Source organism: Plasmodium berghei (genome assembly GCF_900002375.2).
Source record: "Plasmodium berghei ANKA genome assembly, chromosome: 12".
Classification (NCBI taxonomy): domain Eukaryota; phylum Apicomplexa; class Aconoidasida; order Haemosporida; family Plasmodiidae; genus Plasmodium; species Plasmodium berghei.
The window spans coordinates 1,576,505-1,603,593 of NC_036170.2; the positions used below are offsets into that span (position 1 = coordinate 1,576,505).

A 27,089-nucleotide genomic window follows, 5' to 3' on the forward strand; every position below is an offset into this window, starting at 1 on the left:
TTAGCTAGATGATGAAATAAAAAAAAATATGTGTGCAATTCGATTTTTTATTGAGTTAATTACTAAATATTTAACAATTATAGCCATGGTGATAATTTTCAAATTAAGCAACTTTATAAACTGATGTTATAATAATATATTTTTTTTTACTCTCCCTTGGATGTGCATATGTTCAGTTTTAAACAAAATGCAAATTAGAATATGTCGTTATTAACTGTTCATAATTAATTTGATAATTTTTGTTCTTAATAGCTATATGTATGTATCATATGTTTTTTATTTTTTATTTTGGTTCATAATATTATAAACATATGAATTACCTGGAATGAAAGCTCTGCATGTTAATTTATTAAATTTTTAATTAAAAAAATTCGTATCCTTGCTTTTTTTTCATTAATATACTTGAGTTATTCATAAAGCGTGTAAACATTTGTATACTATATTTTGTGTTTTAAATATGGGATTTCCGGTAGGAAATTACATCATTTAAGTATTTACTTATATATATATATTTTAAATTAATAACTCTTTCATAACATCATAAATTTGGGCATATAGATTCTTATAAAACTGAATGAATAGTAATAACCAGCCAAATAATATAACTAACTAGCCTATTAATCGTAATCATTAGTTTTCGCTTTAATTATTAATTTTATCGTAGCAATTCAGTGTTTTATTTTATTAAATAAATAAGTATATATATATAACATGTGCGTAGTCCTGCATAATTAATTTGCGAATATTTTGTCTTTCATTGCATTCGAGTTTATGCAACGTTGATATTATTTACTTTGGGGTAGCATATGTTTTTTTTTGTAAAATGAAAATAAAACATATTATGTATTCACAAAATCATAATAATTTTGTTCTATACACAGTAATAAATAATTTTTTTTAATTTTATTTTGTATAATTTTTATTAAATAAGGGGGAAAAGCATTATTTTTCACTGAATTTGTTACATTTTTATAATATTTTAGTTTTAGTTACAATTTTCGGTTATTTTTTTTAAACACAAAAAAATAGCTTGTTAGGCATACAAGTATAGGTTATACGTATGTATGCACATATTTGTCAATAATTAGTTTGTTTTTATAAAATTTTTAGAGACAATGGATGCTGCAGTGAATGATGAATGGATTGTAAGAAGAAATAGATTATTTTGTGACGTAATAAATAATTTAATAACAACATTTTATGAAATTCAATATAAGTTTTTTTTTGTAAAAAAAGAATTATATAATATTAATGAATCGATAAGTCATGCAGACACAATTCAAACTATTCAATCTACGCTTTTTAATATTATTATTACTTTTGTTATTGATTGTAAAGCGCTAGTTAATCTCAAGCATATTGTTAGTAAAACAATTAAGAAAGATAATTATAGTTTTGTAGAAAGTTATTATTACCAATTCGAGAATGAAAAATTTTTAGAGTTGTTTAATAAATTAGAAGGATGTATGTTAGGATGTGAAAAAATTAATATGTATTTGACAATTCAGATTAACAGATTAAAAAAAAGAAGAAACTTTTAAGTAATTTATCTAAGCACTAATGAAATTGTTACAAATTAAAAAGGCATAAAAAATAAAACCAGATGAGCAATATTTAAACATAATAAAAATATGGAGTATCAAATTTTAGGCAAATAGCTATAAAAAATAGCAAGACAAATATTATGATTGAAAAAAATATCCTTAATTAAATGGAGCTAGCGATAATTACAATGTCTCCGATATGTTAAATAATTAAAAAACAAGAATAGTTACACATATATGTATTTCATTTGTCTTTCACTTTGTTTGAATAATGTATATTACATATTGCTTTTTATTTTTAAAAAATTATTACATTCATTTTATGAAATATTTTGATTATTATAACATGCAATAGTAAATAATATTTGTTCTTGTGGTGTTTAATTAAAATGGTAAATGAATAACATCAATAAAAGCCTACCAATAAATAAAGGCTGCTTTTTTCATGGTTAGATAATTTATATAAAAATAAAATTAGATGGTAAAGTCATTTCATTGCAATTATGTGGGGAGTATATTGTTTATAAATGATTGTCTTAAAAAAATAATTAAATTAAGAAATAAAATGTTAATAAAAAATCGATTAAAAATGAATAGAAAACAAACTATACAATAAGATAAAATTTTAAAGACATTAATAAATAAAGCATTTTACTTTATAAACAAAAATAGGCACCAAAAAATTGCAATATTCAGATATAAATATTATTGCAAATATTTTTTGTTTTGCACATTGTTTAATCCTTAAAAACATATGACTAAATTGTGTGCATTTATAATGAGTAAATTTTATATATCCGAAAAAAAATAAAAACAAAGAAATGAAAAAATATTAAAGAAATAATTATTATAGCACTGAAATGGTTGGTAAGTAGAGAGTATAATATGTCTTTATACAATAAAATTTGAGTAAGAATTGTTTTTTTTGTATAATATGTTTTTTTTTTTTTTGTGTAACAAATTAATGGGTGTTAAAATAATCTGCAAGTTCATCTCTTATTTCCATTTCTCTGAATGTATAACCAACAATCAATTGCCAAAAGCAAATGTACGTTAATACTGATCCACTAGTATATATGAGTTCATTTGGTAAATTTTTGTTAACGTTTAATGTCATACCTTGTATAACTAATTCTACAATTTTTTTTGTTGCATCCAAAACCACGGTTCCTATATTATCAGTTAGTGAACGCAATTGGATATCAGTCAGAGATTTGATATATGAAAGCAAGTCATCATTTTGAAATGTTTTATTTTCTTTTAATGCTTTCAATTGATTTTCTAAAGAATTAATTTTTTTTTTTAAAAAAATAATATAATTTTTCGTATTAATTATTGGTAAGTCTTCATTGGTGACTTGTTTGAATTTTGTATAAAACTCTTCTCCAATATCCGTTTTTGTATTATGGTGAATTTTTGAATTATTATTGTTATCATTTTCAGAAAGATAATTATTGTTTTCATGTGTATTTATATTTTTATTTTGTTCATATACGGGGATATGTATGGTGTTATTTTCGTTTTGTGTATTATTTTCATGTTTTTTTTCTTCATCATAATTTGTAATATTATCAGATTGTGTATTGATTAATTGGTCTGAATTTAACAGTTCTTCAGGTTTCTTAAAATTATCAGAAAAAATGGTATTAAAATATTTTTTAAAGTTGGAATTTTCTTTTTGATTATTTTGATTATTTTGGTCATAAAGGGATTCATTTAAACTTAATCTGTAATCAGCATTTTTTAGCATATAACCAGTTAGAAGTATTTGTAAAAGGAAATTATATATTTTATCATAAGTAATTAAAACGGATATATCCAATGCATATTTTTGAATATTTCCAATAATGTTAAATATAATATTTTTTACAGCTTCTTTAACCCTTTCTGGTGTATTTTCAAAGAATAAATTTATAAGTTCATTTGGTGGTATACTGCATATTTTATCAAAATATTTATTATTCGTTTTTTCAAAATGTTTATTATTTGTTGGGAAAAATAATGGGAAGTCATTTTTTTTTTTTGGCATAAATGCATTGTTAATATTATTATTTATTGGTGAGTTAGTATAATTTGAATGGATATTATATTCGTGTGGTTTACAATATTGGTTTTCTTCTCTCCGTTTACTATCTTTTGTATTATGAACTTCATTTGGTTTATCAGGATTAAAAATATTTTCTTCATCATCCTCATAACTTTCTTCATAATCTTCATCTTCATCTTCTTCGTCCTCATAATAATCTTCTTCTTCGTCCTCATAATAATCTTCTTCTTCGTCCTCATAATAATCATCTTCTTCTTCAACATCTTGGTGACTTTTTTTTTCTTTTTCTATGTGTGCATCATTTTCAATAGGATAATTAGTTTGTTTAGTATTCCTTTTGTTTATGATATGTTTTTTTTTATTTTTTCCATTTACGTTTGATTTTTCTTTGGTCATATTGTTTATATGTTTTAAGATTTCTTTTCTTCGCTTATCTTCCAAGTGTTTTTTCCACTTTTGGCGGGTTTCGAGATTTACATCATTTTGTTTTTTTTTCGAAATATGACCTAAGCCTGAATTTAAACACTCTTGGTTCTCTTCTTTTTCATTATTTTGTAAGGTATTATTGAAAAGGCGAAATTGATTTAGGTTAAAAAATAGTGGGGAATTATTATTATTCTTAAAAAAATCGACAGTATTATTATTTATTATTATAGAGGTATTGTTTATTTTTCGAAATGCTAAAGTCGTGTTTTTTTTAAATAAATTGTTTATTTTTGTTGAATAGCTATTTGGTATAAAGAAATATATTTTTTTTTTTTTTGAGTAGCTAGCTATTTTTGGAAATATTTTATCAAAGGGAAGAATATCCTTTTGGCATTTGACCTGCTCAAACTTGACAATATAAATAACTGATAGAGCAATAAAACATTCCACAAAAATTACGTAAATGGGTCTTAGCATGATACGGGTATTATTTTGTGTGTTTTATGTTGTTTGTTTTTGTGTGTGGATATGGTAATATATTTATCATTACATCATAATGATTTTTGTTGGCTTCATAGCATGCTATGATGGAAAAAACTGTTGAATAGAGTTGAGTAATAACATAACTGAATTTAAAAAAATCTGTTTATTTCATTTTATTTTTCTCCACTCTGTAAATTATACTAATTCGGAATTTATTTGATCAATAATGGGGTTATAAAAATATATCAGTAAAATTAATTTTTTTTTACATTAATATTATTTATTTTATTTATTTGCTGGATTATAAAAAATTGTATAAACCAAAAGTTATTTTTTTAAAGGCAAAATTTGGTCGAAATAAAAAATGTAACTAGCTTATAATTATGCATATGAGTATGCTAGGTAAAATAAAAAAAAAAAATAGGAATCTAATTCAATTTAGGTACATAGTTAAGAAAAGTAATAAAATAAATAATATTAACCAAAGGAATAATTATATAATGGGAGTAATAAAATATACAGCTATTATAATTTATATGTATGCAAAATAGAGTTATATAAAGAAATATATTAGCTATTCGAATTTTATTTACCTCAAAAAATGTCAATTAAATTTATAGGATTTTATTTATGACCTTATGTGTGTTATATATTGTATAAATTATATGGATCACAAATATATATACATATGTATTAAATATTTGGAAGTAAAACATGTGCTAACCATTATACGATCCATATAAGGAACATAAAATGGAAAAGGGGTAAACTATAAATGGCTTTTACTTTAAAAGTAATGAATTATTTAAATAGAAAAAATATGTTTCCTTGTGAATGAAGTTTGAGAGGAAATATAACAATTCAATAAAATAAAATATAAATGAATAAAAAGTATTTGAAAGGGGAACAGTAGCATGTTTATATATGCACACGTGTTCCCATTTAAATTCGTAAAAATCAAAACAAAAACAAAAAAAGGAACGAATAAATACAACGTTCTTAATTTGGATAAAGAGAAAACGTTAAAAATATTTTTTGTATATATTTCAGCTAAAATGAGTAATAGATTTATATGTGCAGGGTTGTATTGATTGTTGTCTTTTTTTTTATTTCATTTTAGATTGAGTTGAAATTACATCGCTATTACCTGTTTTACTATTATTTTCATCATCAATATTTTTTTTTGTAATGGATAAACTAGTTGAACCTAAAATTATGGAAGCTCTATCTGCATCTTCAATATTACTGTGGTCATAAGATTTTGAAAACTTATTTGAATATTTTAATTTCCAATTTAATAAGTTTTGGGAATTTTTAATTGCTTTAGTATTTAAACTTAACAAAGAAGGGGTCATATTATTATTAATAGAGCTGGCAGCATATTTGTCTGAATTATTTATATAATTTTCTGAATATTTAAAAGTATTTTTAATTAGTGATTCATGAGGATTTCCTTTTAAAATATATTTAGAAATATATTTAAGATATTTTTTATTTTTTTTTAATTGATCATGTATATCATTACTATTGTTTGTATTAATGTTTGAACTTAAAATATCTTTTATTGTAACTTTATCATATTTCCAATATTGTTCTATAGATATATTATTTAAGGGCTGGAAATATAAATACCACTTTTTATTATTATTTGGATTATCATTATTATTTAGCAAGCTTTCTTTATGTTTTATTTTATTATTATAATCGTAATATATATTATCTAAATTTAAATTATTTAAAACTTTATTTTTCAGTTTTCTTAAATTATCTTTTGATTCTAGAATATCATCAATTCCATTAATATCTCTTTCCTTTGGATATTCAAATGGGCAGTATTTTTTGAATTTCATCTTTAACACAATTTTTATGATATAATTTTATGTTTCTGTTTTTTTTTAGTATGAAATATTTTTATTTTGGTATATATATTTTTTTTTTCCACGTTTTGTTTTGCGTCTTTATCATTAGTATATGTTGTGTAGTTTTTCTTATATTCCCTTTTGTGAATATTATAACTATATCAATTGACATACCTCATAAGATTGTAAATTTTCAAATACACTAAAGGTCCTCATAAATATAGGTATATAAATTTGTGTTTTAAAAATGGCCTTATTTTGCCATATTTTGAATGGTATTCATTCATCAATTTTTTTTTATATTTTTTAAAAATTTAACACAAATATGTTCCCACTTTTCCCTTTATTATTATTATTATTATTATATTTTCCACATATAAGAACGAGTGAAAAAATATATAATTATAAGTAAAATATGGAAATAGTAATAAGGCGGCACGGTTATTGCATTACTTGTTTGGTATTTTTTATATTACTATTTTTTTTTTTTTTTGTAGTTCAATTCCGTACCATATATACCTTCAATTTATGTAGTTTTTTTTAAGAATATTTTTTATGAAATATATATTTATTTTTTTATAAGATATTAATATAGTTTATTTATATTTTATAAATAAGTTGTTGTGATAAACTTTTCATTGAATTTGGTATGCAAACTTGACCAAAGTTTATGCATTTTTTCTCTTTTATTTTTAGGAGAATAAAAAAAAAATTAATAGTAAAGATATTTATTACAATATACTACGCATAAGACCAAGTGACCTATGGATTTAAGACTTAGAAGAAGTAGAGTTTGAATATAAAATAAGAGTGTGCGAAAAAAAATTTATTAATTTTGTTCAAGCTTAAAATTTTCCTAAAATAAATATAATACAATTAATAATAACTTAATAATTTTTTTATTATGAAAGTTGTGATTATTAAAATTTTCAGTAGTAAATAAAATAATATATTTTAAATAAAGATTAAAATGCTATATTTAATTAATATAATTTTTTAAATTATGAAAGGAATAATATTGATTGGATATTTATTATTTATAGCATGTTTAAATTATTTATACGTCCAAGGCGCATATTTTTATGTAAAAGAAGGTGTTGAAAAATGCTTTGTTGAGAATGTTACAAAAAATGTTATTATAGTATCATTATATGATAATTATGGAACTAAAGGTTAATAATATATTTTTTTCTTTTATTTATTTTTGTCAATGTGTGTTTAAACATTTATGTATATATTTATATAAATGCACTTATTTATTTTTTTTGATAAATTAAACAGAACTCAAATGCTTAATTAATGTGAAAGATAAAAATGGGCTTGTTTTGTATACGCATGATGTATCACAAATGAGCAAAGGTAATTTATAATTTCCTGAAATAAAAAATTGTGATGATTATTTAAAAATATTGTTACTTTATTTACGATATAGTTATGACTCTTTTTTCACTGTCTATAAATATCCTTATAAATTTTTATTATATATTTTTCAAAATATTATTCAGGAAAAATATCTTATATGGCAAAATCAAGTGGGTTACATTATATTTGTATTTTATGCCCTTCAAATAACTGGTTTAAAGACACCTCCATAAAATGGAATTTTTCGATTGAAGTTGGTGGGGCAGATATTGATATAAATAATACAGCAAAAAAATCAGAATTAAGTGCAACATTAAATACTTTACAAAACTTAAAAAAAAAATTTAATTCCATGAAGTCACATCATGCACACCAAAAAGTGATAGTAAGACTTACTGATTTGTATTTTAGTATGTATATTTGCATGCATATATTTGGAGATATATAGACTTGTTTTATACATAAATATGAATGTCGTTTATTTTTTAATATTTTTTATCTTAGGCGGACAATATGCATGAGCATAACAAAAATGTTCACAAAAGTATGATCTATTGTTACATTATAGAAATTATTATTTTAATAATAATAACTGGGTATTCTATAATGCATTTAAAAAATTATTTTAAAGCAAACAAATTAATGTGATATGACTCAAGATATTAATATTTCCTAATAAATATATTAAATATATTTTAAAAATATACGCACATACATATGCGTATATATGCGCGTATATTATTATTATTGATAATATGCATTTTGTATATGAATTTTTTTTTTGAAAAATTTAAAGTGAAACACTTGTTTGAGTAAAAAATAAATTAATCTATGTATTTTAAAAAATAAAAAAAGATCTCCACATTTTACAATTAAAAAAAAGTAAACGCGTATACATGCGTGTGATATTTGATGAGTAATTTAGACCAATTCAGACCAATTTAGACCAATTTAAAAAAAATTAAATAATAAAAATAGAAAAATAATATAAATAATAAAAATAGTAAAAATACCGAATGAAAAATAAATATACATTTGTAGCAGTTTAAAGAAAAAATGCAAAAATAAAACGAAAAAAATGGAAAATAATTCGATAAATCAGCATTTATAAACTATTTTGTCCTTTTTGACATAATAAATTGGTGCACCGTCCATCTCGTTCAAGGAATTTATAATTTTGCGAAGGGTCGAGATATCCAACTTGGCTATCTGAGGCATTTTATCTTTGTTGCCCAAGATGATCTGAAGGAGGTGAAAAAATGAGAAAAATTAATGGGAAAAAAAATAGGCAAAGTGAAAGTGAAAAAATAGGCAAAGTGAAGTGGCAAGGTACCAAATCGAGGAGGGCTTCATCGCGCAATCCATCGCCAGGGTCATTAAGAGTAACATTTTCAACGATCAATCTTTCTATCTCCTTAACATCAAGTGGGGTAGCTTTAGCACTAGCAGGTTGTTGGTCATCTATCATTGGATTGCCATTGTCCTGGTTATCTGTCGATTTATTTGTTTTATTTTTTTTTCTACTAGTAGTTTGTTTTTCAGAAGTTCTTTTTTTTGATTTGGTTTTATTTTTTTTATTTTGCGGTTTATGAATATATTCTTCATCATCATCATCATAGTCCTCCTCTTCATATTCATCTTCTGATTCTACAATTTCTTCGCCAAATAAAGTATACATCAATAATTTTTTTGCATAATTAACATCTACACTTGTTACATATCTATTTAGTTTTAATTTAGCATGGGAAGAGGCTATACGAATGATGGCTTCTAAAGTTCTTGGTGTAACACCTTGTATAATTTTGTTATGTGAATATTTAGCAGCTTTTTCTCTTAAATCCGCATATAATTCGGTAATCACTTCACATGCCTCATCACTAACTTCAGGATATGGTTTCCATCCATCAGTTCTTTGTTTTTCATTATAAAAGACATTTTTAACATAGTGTAAATATTTTTTAAAAAAAGGGACTGTTAATATTTCATGTTCTATACCATTTTTGTCATAATATATCATTTCATCTCTGTTTGCAAATATAGGAGTTTCAAATTCTTCATTATCTTGGGCATTTGTTGGATCATTATTATTATTATTTACTTCTCTTTCGTTGTATATGCTAATATGTTGAGCCTTTTGATTAATATCATAGCTATCTGCTTGTATAACAAAATTTTTTTGGCTATTTCTATTTTCATTTAATATTGGTTTTGCTTTTTCTGTAACATTTCTTAAAACAGATTCTGCAATTCTTTCATCATCTTGTTCTGTAGTACTATCTCTAACTAAAAATATTAAATCAAAACGAGAAAGTAAAGATGGTTCAAATTGTAATTGTTGTCCCATATCAAGTGAGTCATTCCAACAACCATATAATGGATTAGCTGCTGCTAAAACAGTACATCTAGCATTTAATGTGGTATGTATACCAGCCTTTGCAACAGTAACTGTTTGTTGTTCCATAACTTCATGAATAGCTACTCTATCAGTTTGTTGCATTTTATCAAATTCATCGATACATACAACTCTTCTATCACCCATAACCATAGCACCTCCCTCAACAACACGTTCCCCAGTATCTTGGTCAGTCACAATAGCGGCTGTTAAACCAACACCTGATGAACCTCTGCCTGTTGCTGAAACTGTGCCTGGCATAATACTCATAACATAACGTAATAATTGTGATTTACCACAACTTGGATCTCCAACTAACATTATATGTATGTCACCTCTTATATGATGAGAAGGTAATGCACGTTCTGTTCCTCCTGCTAACATAAGTACAATTCCCTTTTTTACAATATCTTGGCCACATATAGAAGGGGCAAAAGAATAACCTAATATATCTATAGTGTTTTGTTTTTTTGCAAATGCATGGAAATTTTTTTTATCAGCTTCAGAAATAAATAGATTAGTATCATATGTTTCTTTATTTTTAACTAGAACATTATTGGCTATTAAAAATGATCTACCTAATCCGCTGTTAGTGCTATTGGCTTGCCCACAGCTAGCTCTATAAACCCCCCATACTCTGACACGATCTCCACATTTTACAATATCACATAAATCATCTTCTACTATTACTTCTACCCATCTCGGCATTTGCCCCGTTGGTGCATCTTCTGGTGTTTCTTGAATAACGAATTTTTGATGGTTTTTATATTTGCATAATCCTATTTCATGTCTGTGCATGATTTTTCCTTCTGGATCTGAGGCTGGAGGTCTTCCAGAATCTTTAGCTGTTTTATCAAAATCAGTTATATCATAATGTGGTCTTAAATGAACAGTTTTTTCTTCACTTCTAACATCTGCATTTATGTCATGTACTGCTTCACCAATATAAACAGATTGAACTAGTTTAGGTTGAACTGTGGAGCATTTGTTTACTACACCTTCTACTGCAACTAATTTATTAATCATTGAGCTTTGTAAACCTCTTGGAGTTACATGATGTCTACCTAACCATCCAGATATACCAATTTTGGGACACTCTATATCTATTTTACTATCTTGAGATTTCCATAACTCTTTTATAGCAGCTTGGTAAGCGGGTAATGCTAAATATGGTTCTTTTATTAAGCATTTAGCTAATAATTCGAATTGTTCATTACCCGTTTGAAAGTTATTGATATTACATATCAACCTTTGATGTATTATTATGTTAGGTATATTTTTATCCATCATTTTATTATATTCTTCTGTAGCATCAGCTCTTAATTCTGTTATTTTTTGATGGATATATTTATTTGTTTGGACAAATAATAAGAACCCGTCTAACAATTGTTTATATTTTTGTTGTGTAAAAACAACACTTTGTCTTCCTGACTCATATTCACTAATAATATTGTTATTTATTTTTTGGAGTTTTTTTTCTTTATTTTCTTTATCCAACCTCATTGAATTATCTAAAATCGAGGAATTATTAATAGAAGAATCCATTAGGGTGTAATTTATTAGTGAATTATTATATGCCCTAAAATCAGATCTCCTTGACGGAGAAACGCTTTTTTGAATACTCAGATTCTCCATTTTTCCAAATATATAAATATGCAATAAAATTATAAATAATTATATAATTGTAAAATTGACATGAACGATTTTTCGATAGACTTGTAAACGGTTTCTCCCAAAGGGGGAAGGGTTATTATGCATACAAAGAAAAATAAAAAAGAAAAAGAAAAATATATATATTGAAATTATATTACATGGTGTGTAATAAAAACATTAATAAATAATATTAAAAGTATATATTAAGCATATTTGGCATTTCATTAAAAAGCAAGTAAGAATACAAGCGCGCACACACACATGTACTATGAATATATATATATATGTTTACACTACTCTCGGTTGTAGTATCAAATATGGCAATAAAAATATAAAAGGTATGAGCGCGCATATGCTAGCATTGTATGCTAATCGTTTTCGTGTGTAATTATGTATTATATATATATGTATATTTTTTTATATATTTTATGTTATATATTTTTTTTATAGCTTTTAAATTATTTAATAAAAATAATTAAAAAGCTTTATGCGTTTACTACTTGATTATATGCATAGTATTTTTTATAACAATTAAAAAAAATAATAATATTCACATTTTTTCAGGATCAAAAAACAATATGCATATTAATATACGCAAACATGAAAAAACATGAACTAAGATTATGTCCACATTATTGCCATGTATCACTTTTTTTTATATTAAAAAAGAAGAGAAAATATATGAAAAATAAATTATTTCATACTTTAAAGGAAAAAGTCAAATATTTTTGCAAATACATGATACACATTAGGTATTAAAAATATGCCGCATATTATATTATTTCACATGTAATATTTTTTATATTGTTTAAATAATAGTTTGGGATGATACAAAATAAGGATTCACAAGTGCGTATGAAAATAGTAAAAAATTAATGAAAAAAAAACATAAAATATATGTATTAATTTTATTCACAATTTATTTGAAAGTGTCTTAAAATAATATGTATTTATTAAATCCTTGGATACACATTAATTACATAAATGTGTATTTTTGCTTCTTATTTTTTTAGCTATTAAATGCTTTTGGGTATAACATTTTGAATTAATAAAAAAAAAAATAAAAATTCTCTACATATTTTCAGGATTATTATAAGGATAAAAAATAGATAAAGTGGGTATTTATTTATAATTATTATATGCGTACTTATTTAGTATTACCATTATTTGAATGGTTTTTAATATGAAAATGGGGTGTATATTAAGACATGAAATAATTTCGAGAAAATGCTATTACCCTTTATTAATGAACGGTTTTAATTTTAACATATATATAGTAATTTTTTATTATATTATGGAATAAAGTATTACATTTTCTCCTTTAAAAAATTTATACATAAAGAGTATAAAAAAAAATATAAATATTTCACATATCTTTCCTTAAGCATTATATATAATGTAAAAATATGAATAATATTTTTGTAAATTTATAATAGGTGTAAAAAATAGTATATTAAATAAAATTTAAATAAAAAATAATGTAGTGTATATTACACAATTATACTTATCCCCACATATATATGATTGAATATACAAATAACCATATAGCTATGTATTTATGGATATATATACATAAATAAACATATGTTTGTGTAATTTTATAAAAAAAAGTCTAATTAATAATTAACATTATAATATGGTAGCAATAAATTTGATTGGTTTATATGGCACTATTAGCATACATTCTGTTCCATTCTTTCGCAACATTTTCAGCATCTTTTTTATCTTGTTTAAAATGTTCTGCAACTTTTGAGTCTAAAGGATCATCTGGTTCAGGTGATGATAATAAAGCTTGTATACTCAATAAGACTGTTCTTATTTGTAATGCTGGGCTCCATTTATCTTTTAATATATCGAGACATATTCTTCCTAATTTATCCTGTATAATTTAAAAAAAATATATAATATATTTATTTACTAATAAAATAATGAATTAAACACACACATATATAACTGCAAACATATAAATGTTTTCCCTAATTCAACTAATTTTTATTAAAACATATAAATATGAAAAAAGGTATAAGTGCGTAAATACATTATGAATATTATTTAATGAAATTTTTTTTTTTTTTTTTTGAACTTACAATATTGGGGTGATATATTTTTGTTAAAAATCGAACTTTTGGCGGTTCCATTGGATATTGTTCAGGTAAAAAAAGCTCTAATTTATAGGAGCCACCTATAGAAATAAAAGGGGTGAAATATAATATTAATATTTTGTATTTGTATATATTATAATTTTATATCGGAATAATATACATTATTACACAAACCTTCATATGGGGTTCCCTCTGGGCCATTTATTAAAATATCAAAATGCCTATAATTTTCGGGAACTGGAGCAGCAACAATACCTGGGGCTATATATAGAAAAAAAATATACCAATATAGTTTTATATATAAAATAATATTGTAAATTGTATGTAAAAAAGGTGAAAGGATTTTCGGTATTTGGAATGTATAAAGGCACATGGAAGGGCTACTTTTTTTGTTTTTTTATTTTACGTGGTTCATTTGCTAAGTTTTGTGTTTCCTTTATTATTCTTCTTGGTATTGACATATTCTATAAGTTGTTTATATATATTAAAACAAGATAAAAATGTTAAAAAATAACGGACAAAAGATCGGAAAGTAGAATATGTTAGGAAAATGGGTTAAACAAAATACAGGCTGCTATATATATTGTCTCTGAATAAAAAAAAATGTTTATATATTTTATTATATTCTATGTGTGGATAAAGAAATGATAGAAAACAAAAAAAAAAAAAAAATAAGCATAAATATATATACTATGCAATATATAGTATATTTATTTTTTTTTTTTTTAACAATCTTTAACCTTTTTGACTTAAATATTTTCTGGTATTTCAAGAGACTTTTCATTATATTATAATATTCTACCAAATGACGTATTAGATATATAATATAAATAGTGCATGAAAAGAAATAATACGCCGTTTAATTATTATTGGAATTATTTATTTGTGATTTTTTTATTAAATATTTCCAATATTATTGTGTAATAGCTGTGCTAGGTTTTACTACGCATTTTGGTGGATTCGTTAATTAATTTAGCCGTTATATATGCATAAAATTAATAAATAAATGTAATATATTATATAAATGCAATATATAAATGTATTATGTATGTATTATATATTATATATAATGTATATGATTGTTTTTCCCTTTTATATGTATATAGATAAAACCACCTAAAATAAGTATAAATAAGCACCTTAATAAAATTGCATTATGAAAAATTTCATGCTTTATTTGTTACTAGTTTTTTTTTTCTTATTAATGTGGAGCCTTTTTAAATCATATATTTGCATTTACATATAATTGTAAAATTGATTCTTCTAATAGTTTCACTTCTTGTAAATAAATGAATAAATTCTTATTAATTTTTCCATTTTTTGAATATTTCCAACATTATAAATAGTTGGAAAAAAACAATGTATTTTTAATTATAAAAAAGGGAATTAATAAAAGATGTTTAACAAAATGGATTTAACAAAAGGGACTGCAGGCATAAAGTCTTTTGGTATTAAAAACAGGTGCTTAATTGCATATGCTTTAAGTATATATAATTTTTTCAAAATTTTATATTTTATTTAAATGGGTGCCAAAACAAAATTATATAATATATATTATTATCTTTGCATATATAAATATATTTGCTGCATCAAAATAGTTACAAATTCACATTTACGCTAAATTTCTACATAAATATATTTCCTCAAAAGACTTATTCAAGGAATAAGCGTCTTTTTAATTACAATTTTTAAATCACCAAATATATACACATAAGATAAAATATAAAACGTACTAGCACGATGGTATATTAACATAAGAAACATAATTTTTTAATATTTTCAGACATTTAATTTAATAAAATTAATTTGTGTATTATATAAAGTGAATATATTTATATTTTATCTATTATTTGTTTATAATTTATTATGAAGTAATAAAAAAAATCATAATATTACATATATATGTTTTTTTTGATAATGCATAATGTAAATTGATATTATCATTTATCATATTATTTCGGGAGGTTTAAATAATCATGTATTAAAAGTGGCATACATCAAACTCAACTAATAAGACCATGTATATATGTATGGAATATACTCATATACATATATTTGAATTATGGAAATGAATAAATATTTCCCATTTATATATAACAAGTATATGTGTTAAATGGTAGTGTTAATAAAAATACAAATTCAAAATAAATATCAATAAATATGTATCCGTATCCTTATCCATATATATGTATGTACATGAAAAGTAGTCAAACAGAGTATTTGTTTAATTCGTCTTTTGTACAAGAAATTGTCTTCCTTTTGTATAATAACAAAACAGCTGTATTGTAATCACTACATCCTCCAAATAAATCAAGAGATGAAAAATTGTGAAGACTTACTTTATCATCATCCATTTTAAACCATGTTGGTTCATTATTACTTTTATTTTTTTTAGTTCTTGGGCCATTAGCATCATACTCTGAATTTTTATTTACACGATTTCGCATTTTTTTCCATGCAATATAATGTCCACTTTCTTCATTTCTTCCTTTATGTGTGATAACTGAAATTAGTTCATACTCTCCGTTTGGGATTTCAACAAATTCTTTGTTTTTATCATCCTGGTTAGTCAAAGTTTCCAACATTTTATCGTCTTCATTTTTATTTTCCTGAACAATGGGTGTTTTAATATCCTTTCTGTTCATAATAATATTTCTAGAAATTTTTAAATCAGCCTTTATCCTATCAGAGCAAAAATCATAAATATCAAAAATTTCTGGAAAGGAAACCTTTCTACATATTTTGGCAGTAACAACAGAAACCGTATTACTTGTATCTACAATTCGTTTTGATTCAAACCGTAAAAAATGTATAATTAAATAAGGAGGTAATGAATCTATTTCTGATTTTTTTTCATATAATGTATCTTCTTTATCATTGTCGTTTTTTTTTTTTTTTATTTTTTCAATTAATGATAATCTAATACCTTCATGAAGATGATTTACTGGGGTATTTTGCGTCCCCATATAACAAATTAATTTGTTGTGTTTTTCTTGTGTTAATTCAAAATGGTCATTTTCTTCATTTTGACTTGGATTATTTTTGTCTGATTCTGGTTTTTGTGAATTTTCATTTTTTTGTGACTCTTTTTGTTTATTAGGTTCATCATCTTGACTATTTTGTTCTACACATTTAATTTTTCCAATTATTTTAAATGAAAAAAGCTTATCAATAATTTTCGATTCTGTATGATCATTTAATGAGGTAAGAATAGCATTCATACATTCTTCTGCATCTTGTTGTGCATATTGTTTTGTTCTTATATTAATAGTTTTAAATTTTGGGAAAACATCTCTAAAGGCTTTTAATAACTCTAAGGGAACATATGGCTTCGATGATTTTCCAAAAGTTTGAGAAAAATGTATATAGCAATCGAATAAAATATCTTTATTTGATCTAAATCCAAAATTTTGTGTTTTTTTTATATTACTTAAAAATTCTCCTAAATCATTAAAAGAAGTCAAAAATTGCAAAACTGCATTAAAATAACAAGTATTTCCTAAATTTACTATACCTTGTTCTTCGAAAATAATATTTTTATCTTCATTTAATTTTTCTTTATCTTCTTTTGATAAATCTTCAAAAAATGTAATTTTATCAGGTTTTTCAGCCAATAATTCTGAAGATCCTACTAACATAATTTTGTCATTATTTTTTATGTTTAATGTATGCAAATTGGTGTCATTTTTTATTAACCCTTTATACATTAGTTTTTGTTTTTCTGGAGGAACAGAAGTTATTTTCCTATAAATAAGTAGAAAAAATTAGGGAAATAATTCATATATTGACAATAGACATATACATAAATACATTTTAGTCTAATATTTAATAATTTGCGATTTCATGGAATAGTGCCAAGGAATAATAATAATAATAATAATATTATTTGTTTTTATTATATTTCAAAAAAATTGCATAAAATAAAATTAGCATCCCACTTGCGCTATTTAATCTGTTATGTGCATGCAGACGAAAACAAATTTGGAGAATTTTTTTATATACAAAAATGTATTTTATAAGACAAAAATTTAAGGAAAAAAAAAGAAATAAATAGTAAATTAAATATACACAGATTATTTAAATAGGCACTTTAAGAATGTCTATTTGTTCGGTCTATATAGAATAAGAGAAAATAAAAAAATGTATATGTGCATGATTTTAATATATTTTTTTATTGAATTACCATAGCTGCTCTTTAAACAATGCTATTGGCTCATTTATATTGAGCTCTAGATCATTGTAAATATTTGTTTTCCATTTTACTGTTACCTTAACTATTGTCATTTTTTATCATGTATATTATATATGTACATATATATATTATATCCGTTTTTTACACAACTTTCGATTTCTTAATATAATAAAACATAAAACACAAAATAAATAAATATATATATATTATGACCTGATCAATACGAAAGTGTATTATATAGCCATATAAATGTTGATCAATTTGCAATTGAAAACGTGGGATTACAATATTTCTTATTATTGTGGCATACAAATAGATTTTTCAAAATGTTCAAAAAAAAAAAAACATGTACACTATTTATAAAATAAATAATTGCTATAATAATACGAATACAGTTATATGTAAAAAGAGAAAATAATTAAAATACAAATTCATAATAACTAAATTAACTGAAATTAAATTTTAAGAAAATAAAGCACAGAAAAAGGTCGTTATATATGAAGAAATAATCTCACTATAGGAGTATTATTATTAATCAAAATTAAAAAAAAAAAAAGCATATAATAAAAGGAAATATTTTAAAAAAATTAAAAAGGTAATAATGCTATAACCTTGAAACAAAATATTATTTAATAATTTTACTTTATTTTGCTGATTTATTTAAATTAACGCAAATAGGGAGAGCTTGTTGAAGCTGATAAATAATTGAGATTTTCATTCTAAATCCGAATAATAAATATATACTATCGTTTATCATTATTTTTTTAGTTATAGATTTTTTTGATACATATATATAAGACTTTTAAACTTAGTCTTTTATTAAATCTAAAACTGCAATTCACAGTAGTATATATATATGTATATATTTATATTTGTGTGTGTATGAAAAAAAAAAATGTAAATTAGGAAAAAACAATTGTGTTAGATTAGTGTTAATAATGAAATGACTCAAAAAATTATACGGATATAATATATACGTCTTTAAAATATGTGAACATAATTTTGCTTGTCAAAAAATTAATTTAATATTAAAAATATAAAACTGCTTTATATGTATAATATATTAACAAGATGGACCTATAAACATTTTTGTAGGTTTGGAAATAACTTTAAAATCGTGAACATATATATTTCTGTGGAGTATTAATATTAAAAAATTGATTATTTGGTAGTAATTTGAAAAAAATGTTTTATAAATTAAATTGATTACAATTTATATTTTTAAATAAGTATTAAATTTTGTTTATGGACAAAACAAATAGTAAAATAAAAAATAATCACAAAAAAATAATAAAAAAAATGGATAATAGTGTGATTTTATTTGTTATATGAGCAAATTATAATAAAAAAGAGGTCATTTAACATACATATATAAGTTTCCAACTTTGGAAAAGTATCTTGAATATTACTATTTATGTATGCAAATCTTAGAGCATTTTTTAGAGGGAACAATAATATAGTTATTCACATTCTGTTAATATTTCAGCAGAGTTGTCTGTTATTAAAATAGTATGTTCCCATTGTGAGCAAAAAGAATTATCATTAGTACAAACAGTCCATTGATCTTTCCAAGTATGAATGCTTATACTTCCTTCAGTTAATATAGGTTCTATAGTAAATATTTGACCTTTTTTCATATATTCATTTTGTTCGTGACTATTAGGATAATGATGCTCAATTAATGGGTACATATGCATATTTGATCCAATAAAATGGCCGCAAAAATCTTTAATTACATTAAAACCATTTTTATGAGCATGTTCTGTAATTATTCTTCCAATTTCTGAAAATTTTTGGCCATCTCTACATATTGAAATAGCTTTATAAAGGCATTCTTTACTCACTTCGATCAATTTTTTGTGTTTTTCTGAAATATTACCTATTCCTGTTGTTCCAGCACAATCACCAAATACGCCATCAAAATAAACTGTACAATCATAAGTTATTATATCCTTGTTTTTTAATTTCCTTAAATTTGGTATCCCATGACACACCACTAAAATTTGCAAAAAAAAAAAAAAAAAAAAAAATATGGCCAGGCAAGGTAAATTAAATGAATAAACTATATATTAAGCTCTCTTTTTTTCATAATAATTATATTCATATATATAATTAATCATAAAAAATTAAAAATGAGTATTACCCTCGTTTGGTGATGCACACACAGTTTTAGGAAAGCCATGGAAATTTATTCCAGCAGGATAGGCGTTGTTTTCTATATAAAAATTAAATGCTAAATTGTCAATCTCCTCTGTTGTTATACCTTCTTTTGAATTTTCTAAACATAATTTTAAGCAACTTGCTGCTATTTTTGCAGCCCTTTTCATCTTAATAATACTATCTTCATCTTTAATTTCGTAAATATTATTAGAGCATTCCACAACTCCCGTTTTAGCATAGCTTGGGGATTTTATATGTGTTGGAACTTTTTTAGAAGGTATAATTTTATATTTCCCTTAAAAAAAAATATATATATTTAATTTATATTTAAATAAAAATAATAAAATGATGCATTTATGTAGACATTATATATGTATGTGCGTGTTGAGATAGTCTTATGCGTTTTACAAAATTTGTATTGCCACAAATTATATGACACAGCCATTTTTTATATGTAAAATTGGCTGATGGTCTTATTTCGCAATCAATTTTTATTCCTTATGAATGTTTTTTAATAAATATACATGGTTATTATAAATATAATATATTTATATTTTTGTGTATATTATTTGTTTCCAATGTTTATTGGTAATATCGCTTTTAAAAACATCCAATAAAAAAGCCATATATTTTTTATATTACTTTTATTTATTTATTATTAAAAATTTCAAATAAATCGGCAGTAATTAAAAATAATTTTGGTACCTTAAATAATATTTTATAAAAAAATTGCTATCAACTTTAACATTTTTTGAAAATATAAAAAAATGAAGAAATTTATTTTTTTTTTCTCTTTATGTTTTATACTTGTCTTAATTAAGATATTATCAATTTATACATATAAACAGTATTTACATTTATCGATATAAAAAATTGTTTTACTACTATCGCCATTTTTTAAATAATATTTTATTCGGAAACATATTAGAAAGAGGAAACAAAAGTGTTTGACAACGTTATTCATAGGCATCATTTATCAAATTATGGAATATTACATACAAACATAAATACTATATATTAAGATAATTATGTATTGAGACATATCTTTATTTTTTTTCATTACCATCTTCTAAGGTTGGTTTAAATAAAGATGTTTCAGATACCCTAATTTTATTTATTTTTGGTGTTAATACATATGTATGAAAATTACATTTCTGTTTTGATATATGGGAAAAGCGAGTGGCCCAGTTTTTATACAAATATGGCATTCTTCTTAATTTATACGCAATTTTAATATTTCTTTTTGAATATTTTGTTTTCACACAACATGATATGCATGTATATATTTAACTAATTTCCTTTATTATTATTTAGTATGGATAATCTAAGGAAAAATAAATATTTTTTTGATTTTCCTTTGTCATTATGGTGCTATTAAAAAATATATAGGTTTATAAAAAAAAATTAGCTAATTATAGAATGTTGTGGAGAAATATAAAAATGAGGTGAAAAATAATCGTGGAAATACATAATTAAATGTTAATTATATTTCTAAGTATTTTATAAATATATATTAATTCATACATTAGGTAACTTACATTTAGTATTTATAAAAAACAAGAAACTATAATTTTATAAATTATTATAGTACAATATTCAAAAAATGTGAATTTAAAACTGGGCAATAATTTTTACAATGGTCTACAGCGAAAAAAAATTATAGTATGCATAATAATACTATATATATAAATATTTATTTATATATACAAAAATATTTTACTATAAATTAATATAAAATTTTAATATAATTTATAGATTTAATTTTTCTTTATTTTTAAAATATTTTATTGATTTAAAAATCCAAAATTTAGTTTTATTTTTTAAAATATAATATTATTCTAATTAATAAGTTTGATAGACTATTAATTATAAAAGCTTTAAAATTTTTTTGTCATTTTTTAATTTTAACTATAGAGTATAAAACATAAAAAATCTTTAAACAAGTATAAATACTAAAATATAATTTTAATTTTATTATAACTAAATATATATTTTTTAATATTGTTAATAATACCACCAAAAAAAAGCAAATTTTATTATATGCTATCTTGAAAATTTGGTATAGTACTTTTGATTATCCTCAAGGGGCTAATAAGCCTATTAAGATAAAAGGCAATACATATTGTCCAATTTGTATTCATATATTTAAAATAGTATATAAACGAATAGAAGTTTTATGTAATACTATTATCATATAAGTATACAAATCAGCTGCATATATAAAAGATCATCCATATATATATATATATATATATATATATATATATTTAGAGGGCATATTCAAGGATAAATCGATATATATATACAACTTTTAAAAAAAAAAAACATATTTTAACTTTATTTTGAAGAAATTCCGGAATGTATAACAGTATTCAAAACTTTTTTGAGGATACTAATTATTATATAAATATTCAAAGATTTTATTACAATGTTAACAAAATAGCAATTTCTTCTAATCAAACAAAAAAAAAACGTATTTTCTAGCATTGACTATAAATCATTAGGAAATTTGTCATGTCGTTAATTTTTTTGGTTATTTGGAAGAACTTACAAAACTCGAAAAATAAAATAAAAATGAAAAGCATATATTTTAGCTAGCGGGTTTTATTTTTTAATAACTTTGCTTGCTCCATTTTAATTGAAAAACGATTTAAGTTGCTTTGTTATATATATGTTTTAAGTGATTAATCCCCATTGTATATATAGTAACATACATATAATAATGCGCATCATGCATATGCGAATATAAGTATATATTCGAATATTGTAGCATTATACCAACATATATATATGTTATATTATATGTTATATCATATTATATGCATATAATAAACAGGAGGAAGAAGATTCTATTATTTGAGACAAAGACCTTATAGTGATTATTGATTTATTCTAACGTATTTATGCACAAATATTTAATATCCGACAAAAGACATATATACAAGACATTGGTATATGTATATCAATTGTTAAAATTCGTACAAAATAAATAGTAAGCAAATATAATATAACACATCGTTTTTTTTTATTTTATTATCTTTGGATACATAAATGAATAAATTATATATACCAAATCATAATGATGCAGAAAATTGCCTTAATGTTGACCCCCCTACGTATATGGATGAAAATATTCCCCAAAAAAATTATGAAGAAAAAAATTCAATTATATATGATGATACAATAGATATAAATAGTGGAAATGGAATAAATGATATAACAATAAGAAAAGAATTTGATTTTATTTTTGAAGAAAAAATTAATAATATAGTAAATACAAATAAAAATAATAAAAATAATAAAAATAATAAAAATGTACACATATCTAATATTATTCGAATAGATTATAAGTCCATTTTTCGATATGCAGCTGAATCTTCATCATTTTTATGCGCTGTAGGAATGTGGGGAACTTTGGAGGATATATTTCGCTTGTTATCAAAAGGGAATTGTTATATTATGTTTTTTTATTATTTGTTTTTTGCAATAATTTTTGCATCCTTAATTTGTGCATTTAATTTATATTTTAATGATTCAAATGATATAAATAAATATACATTCAGCGATTTGGAAAATCCGGAATGATATTATTCTGTTTGTATCTATTATTTATATTAATGCATTTTTATGATTTATATATAAAAATTTATGTTTCTATTAATATGTGTCATTTTACATTACATTTATATTACGTTTTTATGATTTATAAATAAAATATATATTTTTAATATTAACGTGTGGCAATTGTAGGCGTTTTATATTTTTTTAAGTATAAATTAAATTATAACCTTTTGATTTGCGTTTATTTTGTTGTCACATATGTATATATATATATATATATTTTTCATATTTGCATATTTTAAGCATAACAAATAATAAATTATAACTTAAAACGGTTAAAGAAATAAAAATATTATGTGTGTATGTATACAATGTTTTATTTTTTAACAAAATCAAACTTTAAACGAAGTTAAAAATAAAAAATAGCATATATCTTAAATTGTGAAAAGTAAATAACTTTTATAAAATGGTGAAATTAAGGCAATTCTAATAATAAAACTATAAATATGTATATATTTTTTCCGCTCATATATTACATCCTACATATTTTGTGGTGACAATTAAAATACAGCCTTTATTCCTAAAACTTAAATCTGTTTAAATTTAAATTATTTATAAAAAAATATAATTTTAGTAAGTAAAAAATAATGATAGTTATGTTCACCTCTTTTTGTGTTAACGCATATTTATATTAGCATATATTTATATTAACACATTTATATGTAGAAAATTTTTATTATATTTTATAGTATGCTATTTGTTTTGAATTAACAAATTATAAAAATGCTGTTACAAATTTAGCCAATTTAACTCTTTTTACACCTTTAAAATGTTTGTTAAATATTATATTAAAAAGTTAAGACAGTAAGGACATTGCAAATATATTTATTTATCTTACAAAATATATAAAGAAAAAAAAATGTTATACATATATTATATATGATGCACTATTTGGGTGGTATTTTCATCAAGAATATTTAAAAAAAACTTAAGGTCGTATTATATATAATATGAATATATAGTGATCCCTATACGTTTTATATTATATAATTGGATGATATATAGGTTATTGGATTTTTATTAAATATATTTTATGAGAAAAAGCGAAAAATAAATAAGAATTCCAAAATGTATAATACATAGAATTTTCCATTTAAAAAAAACTATGTTACTATACAAATATATGCATTATATATACACGAAATATATAAAATTTTTTTTATGGATTATATTTTTTTTAATATGCATACATTTTTTATTTATCTATTCATTTGTTGAATTATAATTTATTGTATTTTTTATCTTTTGTAGAAATTATTATTTTTTTTATATTTTTTATAAAATTCACAGATTTCTTCAAATATATTTTTTTACGATTTGTTCAATTTCGAACAAAATTATATTATATCAATTGTTTATATGACATTTTAAAATCGTATATGTATAGTAGTATGTATATTATACATTATATATATATTTAATTAGTTAATTTAAATACCTATTTGGTACTTTATTATTTTCCTTTGTCCCCATTTTTTTTTTTATAAAATATTGTAACAATGGATATTGAAAAAAGTAAGTTTGAAAGAAAAAAAATAATCGTATATATTCTTATGTTATACATTTTGAATTTACCAAATATAGTTTTATATATAATAATTTTTTAACTTATAAAAATACAATTACATACAATCTATATATTTTTTGCATAACTCCACATTTTCCTTTCATTTATTTTTCATCCTTTTAGTTGAAGATCTTAAAAAATTTGTCGCAAGTTGTGAAGAAAACCCATCAATTCTGCTCAAACCAGAATTATCGTTTTTTAAGGATTTTATCGAAAGTTTTGGAGGAAAAATAAAAAAAGATAAAATGGGTTATGAGAAAATGAAAAGCGAAGATAGTACAGAAGAAAAATCAGATGAAGAGGAAGAAGATGAAGAGGAAGAAGAAGAAGAAGAAGAAGATGATGATCCTGAAAAATTAGAATTAATTAAAGAAGAAGCTGTGGAATGTCCACCATTAGCTCCAATTATAGAAGGAGAATTATCAGAAGAACAAATTGAAGAAATTTGTAAATTAAAAGAAGAAGCTGTAGATTTAGTTGAAAATAAAAAATATGAAGAAGCTTTAGAAAAATACAATAAAATAATTAGCTTTGGAAATCCATCTGCTATGATATATACTAAACGTGCTTCTATTTTATTAAATTTAAAAAGGCCAAAAGCTTGTATACGAGATTGTACAGAAGCTTTAAATTTAAATGTTGATAGTGCTAATGCATATAAAATAAGAGCTAAAGCTTATAGATATTTAGGAAAATGGGAATTTGCTCATGCTGATATGGAACAAGGACAAAAAATCGACTATGATGAAAATCTTTGGGATATGCAAAAGTTAATACAAGAAAAATATAAAAAAATATATGAAAAAAGACGATATAAAATTAATAAAGAAGAAGAAAAACAACGACTAAAAAGAGAGAAAGAATTAAAAAAAAAATTAGCAGCTAAAAAAAAAGCAGAAAAAATGTATAAAGAAAATAATAAAAGAGAAAACTATGATTCAGATTCATCTGACTCATCTTATAGTGAACCTGATTTTTCTGGTGATTTCCCAGGGGGTATGCCAGGAGGCATGCCCGGAATGCCTGGCGGAATGGGAGGTATGGGAGGAATGCCAGGAATGCCGGGTGGTTTTCCAGGAATGCCAGGTGGAATGCCAGGTGGAATGCCAGGTGGAATGGGAGGTATGCCAGGAATGCCGGGTGGAATGCCAGGTGGAATGGGAGGTATGCCAGGAATGCCGGGTGGAATGCCAGATTTGAATTCTCCTGAAATGAAAGAACTTTTTAACAATCCTCAATTTTTTCAAATGATGCAAAACATGATGAGCAATCCAGATTTAATAAATAAATACGCTAGCGACCCAAAATATAAAAATATTTTTGAAAATTTAAAAAATTCCGATTTAGGAGGTATGATGGGTGGAAAACCTAAACCTTAAAAATATGTGTAAAAATTTAAATCGCGTTACTACGTATAAACACATATAAAGATAAATGCACGCATGTACAATTATATATAATGTTATTAAAAATACTTTCTTTGTAAATAGGTATGCAACTTGCATACACCAAAGAATGAACATTAACAGGTATATCGAATACGTATGTATATCTCTTCCTAAATATATGTGTTTAATTAATTATCCATTAACTTTGTAAATCGTTTTTTATTTAGTTATATATATTTTTTAATATGAATGAAACTATTATTAGAAATATAAAATTAAGTCAAAAATGAAAG

At 23.0% G+C, this 27,089-nt stretch overlaps 10 protein-coding genes across 10 annotated transcripts; 4 read left to right on the forward strand and 6 right to left on the reverse strand.

The window, feature by feature from the left end:
* Positions 1–1,115: 1,115 nt before the first annotated feature.
* On the forward strand, positions 1,116–1,541 carry PBANKA_1241400 (conserved Plasmodium protein, unknown function; the record flags this gene model as incomplete). The annotated part of the gene is made up of 1 exon (XM_034566497.1): positions 1,116–1,541. The coding sequence occupies one exon, from the start codon at positions 1,116–1,118 to the stop codon at positions 1,539–1,541; it is 426 nt and encodes a 141-aa protein (XP_034423088.1).
* Positions 1,542–2,505: 964 nt separating this feature from the next.
* PBANKA_1241500 (conserved protein, unknown function) lies at positions 2,506–4,494 on the reverse strand (the record flags this gene model as incomplete). The annotated part of the gene is made up of 1 exon (XM_034566498.1): positions 2,506–4,494. The coding sequence occupies one exon, from the start codon at positions 4,492–4,494 to the stop codon at positions 2,506–2,508; it is 1,989 nt and encodes a 662-aa protein (XP_034423089.1).
* Positions 4,495–5,606: 1,112 nt separating this feature from the next.
* On the reverse strand, positions 5,607–6,350 carry PBANKA_1241600 (conserved Plasmodium protein, unknown function; the record flags this gene model as incomplete). The annotated part of the gene is made up of 1 exon (XM_034566499.1): positions 5,607–6,350. The coding sequence occupies one exon, from the start codon at positions 6,348–6,350 to the stop codon at positions 5,607–5,609; it is 744 nt and encodes a 247-aa protein (XP_034423090.1).
* A 1,012-nt stretch (positions 6,351–7,362) lies between these two features.
* On the forward strand, positions 7,363–8,369 carry PBANKA_1241700 (transmembrane emp24 domain-containing protein, putative; the record flags this gene model as incomplete). Its single annotated transcript, XM_034566500.1, has 4 exons — positions 7,363–7,531; positions 7,641–7,718; positions 7,865–8,106; positions 8,226–8,369. 4 exons carry the CDS (start codon positions 7,363–7,365, stop codon positions 8,367–8,369), a joined length of 633 nt encoding a protein of 210 aa, XP_034423091.1.
* A 450-nt stretch (positions 8,370–8,819) lies between these two features.
* PBANKA_1241800 (DNA replication licensing factor MCM3, putative) lies at positions 8,820–11,748 on the reverse strand (the record flags this gene model as incomplete). The annotated part of the gene is made up of 2 exons (XM_034566501.1): positions 8,820–8,963; positions 9,055–11,748. 2 exons carry the CDS (start codon positions 11,746–11,748, stop codon positions 8,820–8,822), a joined length of 2,838 nt encoding a protein of 945 aa, XP_034423092.1.
* A 1,678-nt stretch (positions 11,749–13,426) lies between these two features.
* On the reverse strand, positions 13,427–14,329 carry PBANKA_1241900 (ubiquitin-conjugating enzyme E2 N, putative; the record flags this gene model as incomplete). The annotated part of the gene is made up of 4 exons (XM_034566502.1): positions 13,427–13,645; positions 13,854–13,948; positions 14,043–14,129; positions 14,275–14,329. The coding sequence occupies 4 exons, from the start codon at positions 14,327–14,329 to the stop codon at positions 13,427–13,429; spliced, it is 456 nt and encodes a 151-aa protein (XP_034423093.1).
* A 1,746-nt stretch (positions 14,330–16,075) lies between these two features.
* On the reverse strand, positions 16,076–18,152 carry PBANKA_1242000 (ubiquitin carboxyl-terminal hydrolase 14, putative; the record flags this gene model as incomplete). The annotated part of the gene is made up of 2 exons (XM_034566503.1): positions 16,076–17,612; positions 18,052–18,152. The coding sequence occupies 2 exons, from the start codon at positions 18,150–18,152 to the stop codon at positions 16,076–16,078; spliced, it is 1,638 nt and encodes a 545-aa protein (XP_034423094.1).
* A 1,368-nt stretch (positions 18,153–19,520) lies between these two features.
* PBANKA_1242100 (methionine aminopeptidase 1a, putative) lies at positions 19,521–21,428 on the reverse strand (the record flags this gene model as incomplete). The annotated part of the gene is made up of 3 exons (XM_034566504.1): positions 19,521–20,056; positions 20,204–20,515; positions 21,284–21,428. The coding sequence occupies 3 exons, from the start codon at positions 21,426–21,428 to the stop codon at positions 19,521–19,523; spliced, it is 993 nt and encodes a 330-aa protein (XP_034423095.1).
* A 1,843-nt stretch (positions 21,429–23,271) lies between these two features.
* PBANKA_1242200 (conserved Plasmodium protein, unknown function) lies at positions 23,272–23,805 on the forward strand (the record flags this gene model as incomplete). The annotated part of the gene is made up of 1 exon (XM_034566505.1): positions 23,272–23,805. The coding sequence occupies one exon, from the start codon at positions 23,272–23,274 to the stop codon at positions 23,803–23,805; it is 534 nt and encodes a 177-aa protein (XP_034423096.1).
* A 1,535-nt stretch (positions 23,806–25,340) lies between these two features.
* PBANKA_1242300 (Hsc70-interacting protein, putative) lies at positions 25,341–26,787 on the forward strand (the record flags this gene model as incomplete). Its single annotated transcript, XM_034566506.1, has 2 exons — positions 25,341–25,356; positions 25,532–26,787. The coding sequence occupies 2 exons, from the start codon at positions 25,341–25,343 to the stop codon at positions 26,785–26,787; spliced, it is 1,272 nt and encodes a 423-aa protein (XP_034423097.1).
* Positions 26,788–27,089: the final 302 nt, after the last annotated feature.